An 11309-nucleotide genomic window follows, 5' to 3' on the forward strand; every position below is an offset into this window, starting at 1 on the left:
CACTGTACATCAAATTTGTGTTTGTCCAGAAAACATTTAATTTCATTTATTTATCTTTAAGGACAACGCACATTCATTAACATTCTGTAAATGTGACAGTGTTAGCCAGACTGCTAATTTTGAACTGTAGTCCTTGGGCGAGATGTTTTGAGACCAGAGGAACAGGAAGCAGCAAGACCTTTATCGGTGTTTTAAGCCCCCAACGTCTCCTTCCAGGCAGCGCTGCCTGGAAGGCACTAGGATTAGGCAATGTTTATAGTTAGGGTTAGGGTTAAGGTTAGGTGCCTTGAAGTCAATGGTTGCAGCGCTGCCTGGAAGGAGACGTTGGGGGCTTAAAACACCATCGAGCAAGACATTACAGGTTAAAATTTACAGACAGACAACAAGACGCCATAAAGACAGCAACAGCAAGAAAAAAGCATTCTCAAGAAGCCATGCAGAGAAACAGAAAGCAGCAAGACCTTAGTACAGTAAGACATCAACAGTATTCACATTCATGTAGCCATGCAAGCAAGCAAGCAACAAAACACAGCCAAGTAACACTGATTACAGCCATTTTTTTGCAGAGCAGCAATGAGCAATGAGACGACTCAGCGAGAAATGAGGGAGTGTAGCTGTGGGATCAGGCTCAGATGATAGGATTGCCACTGATCACATTAAAGGTGCAGTCCGCCTAAACCGACTATCACACCCTGCCAGGTAAGGAATTTGAATTCAAATGAACTTGACATTTGAAGGATGTGCAGAAAGAAAACATTTTCTTCTTGTCCTTTTCCCTGAACCACTGGCCTTAAACGAGTTTTCACTCTTCATATGAATGCACAAAAGCATATTTAAGATGAACTAAAGTATGAAATCAGTTTGCTTACTGCAAGTGAAAATGCAGCTGCAGATATTTGGCCCAGAGAAATTGGCAAAGAAATCACACCAGTGACATCTGTTGAAGGTGTAGCCCAGTCCATGATAACTCCATAAGACCACCGACCCCCTACTGTTAAAATAAGATCATATTTATCCCGGATTGTTGGGCGTAATATTTCAAACTCAGAGTATTTTGTAGAAACAATGAAAACACCTGCTGCAGATTTTATGACATCATTTCAACATGCTGCAGCTTGGCAATTGAGATACGTCATTTGTTTTTTCTGCACTGATGATTTCACGTTACAAAACATATTTGCGTTGTCTACTGTGTGCACTGACCAGTGGTAGAAGTATTTGGATTCTTTATTTAAGTAAAAGTACAAATACAACTATCTAAAAGTGCTCCATTACAAGTAAAGGTCCTGCATATAAAATCCTACTTAAGTAAAAGTTCTCTTTCCGCAGAAAATAGACCATGTAACTGATACATTAATAGATTATTATTGCATCAATGCTTACGTAGCGTTTCACTGTTGCTGGAGGTAGTTTATCAACTTTATATTTTATCAAGATCTCCATCATGATTGTTGCATTTTATTTATGTCTCATTGCTTATCGCTGCCCTGCATGTTTGCATGTGTCAAAAAATGTCTAGAATCAGCATTGCTTGGCTGAGTTTTTGTGGCTTTGTGTTGCCTGCTTGCATGGTTACTGAATGTGGATATTGTATGTTGATATGTATTTACTGTACTAATGTCTTGCTGTATGCTGTTGATCTGGTCTCATAAGTTCTCGCCAAAAGGACAGCGGTTGAAAATTAGCCAGCTGGATAACACTGGCATATTTACAGTAGTGTTGATTAATGTTAAAAGGAAGGTTTTTCTCGCCGCTGTCCCACTAAATGCTTGCTCTTGGGGGAATAGTTATGTCTCTGTAAATTATAGAGTGTGGTCTAGACTAATTCTATCTGTAAAGTGTCCTGACATCACTTCTGTAATGATTTGACACTATAAATAAAATTGAATTGAAAATGTAGCAGGGTCATCCTCTGTGGAGAATGAATTTGCCCAGCAAATGTTTGGGTAATCTTCCCATCCATGTGTTTTCCTTAGAAATAAATACATGAAAATGAAATAAAAACATACAGGTAGTTTAGTCCAGTGGTTTCCAATCTAAGGGGTCTGGACCTTTAAAAGAGTCACAAGACCAATCTTAGCCAGCATGAGATGATTAATGGGAGAAGAAAGAAGAAAAATGTACTGCTATCTTTTGGATTATTTGTGATATACTGGGTGATTTCATCTCTTTGGACCTCAAACAGTTATTTAAATGAAACCATCTGAGAACTGTAGAGGGGACATCTCTCTTTGGTGTAACTGCACAACAACTCAGAAACATCTGAAACGTGACAAGGAGACACTGATGTTTTTGTCCAGAGTCGCTGGGAGCTAGTTTATACTTTAACAAAAGTGTTGTATTTTAAAAGCTTATGACATGTTTTTAATGGTAAACTTGAATCTGAAAAGGGACTAGTAGCTAACTTCAGTTGTCAGATTAATGTTTAGTTTAAGATAAAGTGACTCAATGCAAAGGGAAGTCTGGAATACACCACTGCCTTTAAATGAATTAATGTACAAAAATAAATATACATATGTATGTTTAAAGGTTTAATGAAAAACAATAGGACAAATAGGAAAATAAACTTTCATTAAAAATGGTTCTGATACTACTATGTTCAATTAGGATCGGTCTTATATTTAATGTAATTCTTGATGATGTTTAATAAAATCTCAATGTCTGCCAACTGAAGTGTGACTAATGTAAATGATTAACCCTGGAAAATAAAAGCATCATCAGGTAAAATGGAGGGTTTGCTGTCATCTAGTGGTTCAGTCCTGAATCTCCACCACAGAATAAACAAATCATACAAAATCTGAATAATGAAGAAGTAGGAAGACTTGAGTTTATCTCATCATGTCAACTGTGGCAGAGTGATTTAAATATATGCACCTGTAGAACATTGATTGATCCAAAAATCAAACGAATTGAATATGAAAAAAAGCTTTTCAGAAACTACGTTTTTTTTTATTTATTCCTTTTGCACGTCTGTCTTCTTGAGGCGACGCTGCAGCAGGTGCACAAACACAGCGATATTCACAACAAACTGCATTAAGCCTATAGACGAAATGCCGTAGTTCACATACAGGAAGCCGCCAGCAGTCGGCCCGACTGTGCGAAGGAGAGATTGGACGGACGCACACAGTCCCATCATCGTGCCTGAGTACAAGAGCAAAGTGGGTTCAATGAACAATTTAGTGATCTGCATTTTGAAGTCAGTTAATTGTCAGTTTCTGCTATGAGGTGAGCCTGTAGTTTTCAGTTAATTTGACCACACTTGCAGCATTTAGAAAACGTGCTGCAAATACACACAACAAAACCAAATACATAAACGCGCTGCAAATACAGAAACAATGCAAAATTAAAAGCACACAAACCCAAAAAACAAATGCAACAGAAAAACGCTGAATCCAGTTTACAGTTTCTGGCAGCCACCGTAGGTTTGGGTCATTTTACACCTAAAAACATCAGATATTTTAATTTTGTAAGGTTGCACTTCTTTCCCTCCTTTTGTTTTAAGTAGCTGTAATCAGATGCAGTCACACATTGAGTAGTCTCGCGTTGCCAGACATACGTTGTGTAGTTGCTGTGAATGTCGTTTAAGCAGAAAAGCAGGATGACTTCACCTGTGTCGGAGGACGGTACGCTCTTGGTGAGCATGCTGTCTGTGATGACATTAAACACACTGAGAGAAAACACCATCGGGATGACGATGAGGCAGAACTGGAACACATTCTGCATGTAAGCCTGCAGAAAGAAAGAAATATAAATAAGAATATAAGAATAATAAAACACTTTACGAGTGACACAACAGCGACATGACACATGAACCTAACCCTAACCCTAACTTGTCATGCAAAAACCAAATGACATTTACTAAAAGAAGCGTTGTCATAAACGTTTATGACTTGTTAATTATGTTTATGACACGTTTATGACGGTGTCATGTCACTCTTATGTAGATACCTTCAAGTAAAGTGTAAACGAAATATCTAAATAAAAGTATCCAACTGAGGAGTATTTTCATTATAAACAAATGCCAATCACTTGAGCCTAAAGAAATAATTATTGTAGATGTGAAAACATTAGAAATATGAACAGTATTTACATTGCTATGAAAAGGAGCAATGCAAGAATTCCTAAAATTTGATGTAGCTGACATAAAAATGTAGCTGTAACCAACACATTTATAGCAGCATGGCACTATAATCAATTGCAATGTCGGTTGGTTCACCACTTTTGTCCAGACTTAAATATCTTCGATAATTGGGTTGATTGCCATTACACATTTTTACACACAGAGGATGAAGCCTAACGACTATGGTGATCTCCTGACTTTGACTCTAGCGCCACCAGCAGGTTCACACTTGTGGCCTAAAGGGAATGTTTAAACAACTATGGTTGGGGAAGAAATACAAAATTAAGGAAGTTAGGAAATAAATGAATAAAAAAATAAAAATAAAAATAGGACTGAAAAACAAGAAAAAACAAGTTGAGTAAATTGTTTCATCGAGCTGAAAAAAGCTGTTTTTCAGAGATCCTGAAAAATGGTCTGGTAAAATAACAACTTTTCCCTTTAAAGACCAAGTCTAAAACTAAATGAACTGGAAAATCATCTCTTTTGTAGCACAATTTATTTTAAAGTGCTCATATTATGCTATTCATAATTGTATTTAGAGGTTGTACCAGAATAGGTTAACATGGTTTAATTTTCAAAAAACACCATAGTTTTGTAGTACAGCACATTGCTGTAGATCCTCTTTTCACCCTGTGTGTTGAGCTCTCTGTTTTAGCTACAGAGTGAGGCATCACACTTCTGTTCAATCTTTGTTGGGAGTCGCACATGCGCAGTAGCTAGGTAAGGACTACTAGCCAGTCAGAAGCAGAGTATGAGGGAGTGCCCTGACAGTAGCTAGGTAAGGACTACTAGCCAGTCAGAAGCAGAGTATGAGGGCGTGCCCTGACAGTACCTAGGTAAGGACTACTGGCCAGTCAGAAGCAGAGTATGAGGGCGTGCCCTGACAGTACCTAGGTAAGGACTACTAGCGAGTCAGAAGCAGAGTATGAGGGCGTGCCATGCTAGCAGCTAGGCGAGCATTATAACGTGTGTTACAAAGTGACCACGTTTGTCTCTGAAGTAAAGGCTGGACTACAGTAGAGCTGTTTGGAGCAGTTTGTGAACAGTGTTTTCTGTTGGAGATGGTAAGTCACTTTGGGGTGGACTTTGGGCTTTTTCACTTTGTAAACCTATAACGTGCACAAAAAAGACATACAACACAATAAAGGAAAGGGAAAAAGTCAAAAAGCATAATATGAGCACTTTAAAACAACAATTTTAAACACCCAATGTATTGTGTATGTGTGTGTGGTTTTGTGTGTACCTGAGCCAGTCCCACCAATGAAGAAACTCCGATGGACAGAAGCAGCAGCGAGTTCTCAGAGTATCTCGCTGTCAGCCGACCGATCACTCCTCCCTGAACAACCTGAACACACATCCGGGTTTTATCTTACAGTCTGATATCATCATGAGCTGCAACCTTTAAAACATACGTAAGTCACTGAAATCACAATCAACCTGTCTTGTATTTCAATCTGTCTGACTCTTACCATTGAGGCTATGCCAAAATAAGCCATCAGATAGCCATTCTGCTCAGGTTGCAGCTTGAAGAAGTCCATTGCAATGATGGAGAACATCACTTGAAATATGCCTGAGGAAAGAGAAGAGCAATTCAATTTGATTTGAGTTTCAGTGTTTCAATAAAATGTCCAAAGTTGTTTAAATGTAACTCCTCTGAACCCAGACTGAACATTCTTACATGTTCCAGTCGGATTTATAAAAGTGGCTTCTAAACACATAGTCTTAAATAAACAGTTGTTCAGACATAACGATATATTCGGTCTAATAAATCATCAGGAAAATGAAGTGGGAGGCCACACATCAGGTCGTCACGATTTGTTGATTTATGTATGAAAGAGTTGGAATGGAAAGTGATAAATATATTGAAGTAAATACATTCCTGTATCTTTAATCGAACCTTTTCTCAGATGAACTCTTACCTGATGGCAAACCTGCAACTATCTTCACAAGAAAAGTCCGCTTCACACCTGGAAACTTCATCAGTCTTGTGATCTCTCCCAGGTTGAATACTGACTTGCTTTTGTTTTCACCTGTAGTAAATTCATGAATAAAAGACCAAAAACTGATGTAAAAACAGCCTGATACCTGCCAGATTACATAATCTCTAACTCAAATTTTCAAACCCTACAGTAGGATTTAAATGCAGCTCATGCCTATTTAAATTTGGTGGTTTTTTTCATATAAAATAACAACTTTTCCCTTAAAGCCCAACTCCAAAACTAAATGAACTGAAAAATCTTCTCTTCTCCAACCACCATGCTTGATTTTTTTTGTAGAACAATTTTAAAACAACAATTTTAAACACACAATGTATAGTTGTCTATCCCTGCAAACGCAATCTGATTGGTGGAGCGCTAACTCAGAAATAACGAGCGGGATGAGTGACGAATGCCTCTCAAAATCTGACGAAGATCTTTTAAGCTGACCTTTGTCGATCTGAAATGAAGACAGATTCAGCAACTGTACGGCCTATTTCTCGCTTAAAATGTTTTCAGAAACACGTTTCGGTGAACTATTCTCGTAAAATACGAGATCGTATTTCGAACAAGCCGCCATTACTATCGGCTGGAGAAGCCAGACCCACGTGACGCGTTGTCATTTCCGGTTTTCATCTTTTGTATTACGTCTCGCGCACGCGCAGAACGTACGCTCAAGACGGCGTCGCTTCGGTGTGTTCCAAGGCACTTTTTGGGGGCAGCTGATTGATCAGTCCGACTGCCTTTCAGCCATCGGGTTGGTGTGTCAGGGGCTTTACACTAACAAGAACCACAAAGAACTACGTAGATCAGTATCAACTTAAGTCAGTTTATTTTTATATAGAAATTTCTTGATGGACAAAGACCCAGCCCGAGCTCCCTGAGACGACTACAAAAACCCCAGGAAGAGGCAAAGTCTCCTCGGACAGCTGGGAAGATCCAAGAGCACATTTAAAGTTTTGTCCCTACAATGCTTAATTCGGACTGCATCTGGACTTTACTGGTGATTGGTGGGGGATGGGACACCTTTAATCTGTCTCCAGTTGACAGCCTGACTTTCTTTATCCTCTTGGCCGCTCTGTTGCGCTGTTTTTCACTGCGGTGCCCCTTTTTTATGTCAATCAATTCAATCCCCACTTTTTCAGTCTGACTTTTGTACATGTCCCTCTCTGCTGTTACTGCCTTGAGCTTTTCTTTCTGGTCTCTGACCGTCACCTGGCACTGCAGGAACTGCGCCGCTACCTTGGTCAGTTTTACCAGCAGCTCCTCACACCGCTTCTGGGTTTTCCTCAGCTCTTCAGCCTGGGCGAGGAGCTCTTTCTGTAAAGACTCAACCTTCTGGAGAGGCACCTCTGGGCTGGGTTTTTTGAGCGTGTACGGTTTTTGTTGGATCATTAGTATTTTTTTCCCTATTTGATCCTCAAGAGCGCATAACCTTTTGGTCTCTTTGAGCTTCTGCTTCTGTGTGTGGATCTTTTCCTCACATTTTCGGAGCTCCCGCCTCTGGACTGCATCGCCGTCTATGATGCCCCTCTCCTTCTGAAGTGTCTGTTTCTCCAGCTTGAGGAGATGGATTTGCTTCATCTGCTCTTTGCACTGACTGACCCTCTTGTTCATGGTCGATTGCTGGTTGCTGATCTTGTAGCGCAACTCGGAGCATTCATTTTTGCAGCGCAGCAGCACGTCATTCAGGCCGTCTCGCTCTTTGATCACCTGGTCCAGTCGTTCCTTCAGGTGTAGTTGCTCGGCCCTCTGGGCGACAGCAGCCTGCTTCGCCGACTGCAGCTCCGTCTTCATGGACTCCAGCTCCTCCTTTTGGGCCTCAGTCTGCTTGTGCAGCCGCCTCAGGTCCGTTTCCTTGATCGCCATCTTCTTACCCAACGTGGAGAATTCATTCTTGCAGTGCAACAGTTGGGTCCGCTGGTGGTCTCTGTTCTTGCTCACCTTTTGGATTTTTTGCCACTCTGCCTTGAACTGCTCAGCGTCAGTCATCAAAAAGTCAACTTTCTTCCTGAGGACCTCGTTTTCCTTCTCGAGGAGCTTGTTTTTCTTCTTTGTGCAGATATATTCCCGTTCAGCATCGGGAAGGATTGATGACATGACATAATGCTGATAAGCTGACATGGGGCCTGTATTATGCAAATGCTTGTCATCAATGTCACCTTTCTGAAAGCTCTCCATCTTTCCTGTTGATTTTCTACTCACACTGGGTCTCAATGAGATTTGAAATGTAAAGGTTTACTCTCTTGTCACCTCTGCATTGGAAAAAGACCCATACTATGACATAACATTCCAACAGAATGTGATGCAATAATGAACACACACATTCTACAGCTGAGCGGGGCATTCTATTCTTGGGCACACACACACACACACACACACACACACACACACACACACACACACGCACTAGAAAACATCATGTTCTTTCATAAAATTTGAAATCTGTGTACAAAAAAACGTTGAGGGAGTAGTTAACTATAAGTCCCAAGGTGCATTACAGCAAGGAACATCCAATCACAGAGCTTCAATTCTTTTATGAGCTCCACTATAGTTTACTTTTGGATTCTGGGTCAATTATTTTATGTATTCAGTAACTATGGTGCCGCATTTTTTCCACATATCCAATGATCAAACCTCTGACTGTGGTATTCTCCATTGTAACAGTGGATATTGTAGTACACCTGCCATTCCAAACTAATGGACAAAAAGAATTCCAGAAACAAAGTTAAAATAATGAAAATGTCTTCAAAAATATTGTAAATAAATCTTTAAAACCATCTGACATTATTTTGTACTGCAAAAAGGTATGAGGGATATGATTTCGGTAGGACTTTAACTCCTACTTCCTAATGCCTGTGTGCCATAAGCCTGAAAATATCAGCATTGTATACAGATTCCCAAACAGCTGAGAACATTATTGTTGGTGTAGAAGACCGAAGTGTGTCTTACTGTCTGTGTTGGTTGTTGGAGCTTGAACTTTGGTAGTTTTTGGGATGAACTTTAAAACCAATAGTAAACTGAAGGCACTCCCCACAGCACCAAAACTTGCAGTAAATGTCTCCCTGAGAAATACAAAGTAAAAGCAGAGTTAGGTGAACAAATATTTTGGACATTTTAGGTGTACTATAGATATAGTATATACACATTTACTCTTTAAATTGCTGTTTGAGCAAAACACTCTTTTAACCAATATGCACTTACAGATTTGGCTACACATTTACAAATCTGAATACTGATTTGGAGATTTTTTTTTACTACACATTCACAAATGTAATTACACACACACGCAGATTCTTTTACACATTTGCAGATTCCTGTACACATTCACAAATCTCAGTAGATATTGTATACAGAGATTATTTCACACATTAACAGATCTGATTACACACATGAATAGAAATACAATTGCATGCCTCTCCACACACATGGCAAATATTTGCTACAATAATGGCCCCATACAAGGGCAGCAGGATGTAACTAGGTGTCTAAGAATTGGTGTCTTACTTTAGAGAGAGACATTGGCAAAGAGAGTGGAGCAAAGAGCTTCCAGTGGCCCAGTGTGTAATCAAAAATAAAGGTCCTGATGATTTCAATCAGTGACATTTCGGGAGCAGCCAAAGTTGTTCTTAACTTGGGTAACCAACCCTTAAAACTTGGTGATTGGATGTTTCTCACCATAATGATCCCTGGAACTAGTGCAGTGTATCCAAGTGCTCAAACAACCAGCCACCTGTCATTAACTATGGGACTTTTTAAACCCTGACCACCTGATAAAACCCCCATCCACCTCTCCACCCTTCAGCACATCACACGATGTAAACTCATCGTACACACACACAGTGGCACTCACCCGTAGCGTGTGTTAAGATGGCCGCCCAACGTGGAGCCAGTTATCATACCGACGCCAAAACACAGACCTAGTTTGGATAAAGCGTCAGCCCGTTTTTCAGGTTCTGAAAGGTCTGCAACGACCATCTGAGATGCTGCAGACAGGAGAAGGGGGGAGAAATAAAAGCAAGTGAAACTGCATCCATTTTTAGGATTATGAATAAAAAATGTAATTAGGATAAAATGGTATTTGAAAAAAAAAAAGTAGAGTAAGGGTGAAACTTTGAACTATACTAAATATTTCATGGTTTCTGCATACTGCTTGTAATATGCATTAACACTTGATATCACCTATATTTAGTTCACAGTCATAATCCAGGCAAATACTTATTATGTATTAGTAGTATGCAGTTAGATTGTTAGAAACCATTATGTACTTAGATTGTTAGAAACCATTGACTGAGCCAGTAACGTAAATGTGAATATCACATTTTCTAAAGTAAAAGACAGCTTCAACATTGCTCAATAGCAGATGGGAGTGTCTTAAACGCCCAATTGTTTCATCATACTTATGCTCAGAATATGGATATGATGGCAATATGAAATTCGGTATAAAGTGGGTATGTCATTATTACTGATTATTTGCTGATACCAAATCCCAATCAATATTTTCCTACAAAAAGAATTACATTACACGATAAAAATATGTTTTTTATTTTATTTTATTTTGCATATACATTTTATACAACAAAGTTTGAAGGACATTGTTAGCAGGGGAGAAAATTTTATTTTGAGAATAAATTCTAAATATTGAGAGAAGAAGAAGTTAAAGGTCCCATGGCATGAAAATTTCACTTTATGAGGTTTTTTAAAATTAATATGCGTTCCCCCAGCCTGCCAATGGTCCCCCAGTGGCTAGAAATGGTGATAGGTGTAAACCGAGCCCTGGGTATCCTGCTCTGCCTTTGAGAAAATGAAAGCTCAGATGGGCCGATCTGGAATCTTCTCCTTATGAGGTCATAAGGTGCTTTGCCCGCCCAGAGAATTTGGCCCACCCATGACAAAGAGAGAGACATCATGGCTTTCAAACGAGCAAAGTGGCAGTTGGTCAAGGCCACACCCCCACCCTCCACCTTGCCCCCCCCTCTCTCCTCCTCAATAGCTACAGACAGAAATGGCACATACTAAGGAAAAATAATTGTGGGACTGGCTCTAGTGGCTGTAATTCTGCACCAAAGCTGAATTTCAGGAAAGAGACTTCAGATACAGTATTAGGGGACCACTAAGGTCTATATAAAAGAGACTTCAGATACAGTATTAGGGGACCACTAAGGTCTATATAAAAGAGACTTCAGATACAGTATTAGGGGACCACTAAGGTC

At 39.7% G+C, this 11309-nt stretch overlaps 1 protein-coding gene across 1 annotated transcript; it reads right to left on the minus strand.

The window, feature by feature from the left end:
• Window positions 1–2518: 2518 nt before the first annotated feature.
• Window positions 2519–10079, minus strand: slc22a18 (solute carrier family 22 member 18). The gene is made up of 7 exons (XM_039795456.1): window positions 9950–10079; window positions 9049–9161; window positions 6040–6150; window positions 5590–5690; window positions 5364–5465; window positions 3609–3729; window positions 2519–3141 (listed from the first exon to the last, which is right to left on the minus strand). The coding sequence occupies exons 1-7, from the start codon at window positions 10072–10074 to the stop codon at window positions 2954–2956; spliced, it is 861 nt and encodes a 286-aa protein (XP_039651390.1). The 5' UTR covers window positions 10075–10079; the 3' UTR covers window positions 2519–2953.
• Window positions 10080–11309: the final 1230 nt, after the last annotated feature.

This window comes from Perca fluviatilis, chromosome 3 (assembly GCF_010015445.1).
Source record: "Perca fluviatilis chromosome 3, GENO_Pfluv_1.0, whole genome shotgun sequence".
Lineage (NCBI taxonomy): Eukaryota > Metazoa > Chordata > Actinopteri > Perciformes > Percidae > Perca > Perca fluviatilis.

Coding starts and splice junctions, on each gene's coding strand:
- slc22a18 (XM_039795456.1), bottom strand. CDS start 10,074: ATGGTCGTTGCAGACCTTTCAGAACCTGAAAAACGGGCTGACGCTTTA. Junction 9,162..9,949: donor CATCTTAACACACGCTACGG/GTGAGTGCCACT, acceptor TGTATTTCTCAG/GGAGACATTTACTGCAAGTT. Junction 3,730..5,363: donor CATTGGTGGGACTGGCTCAG/GTACACACAAAA, acceptor TTCTTTCTGCAG/GCTTACATGCAGAATGTGTT.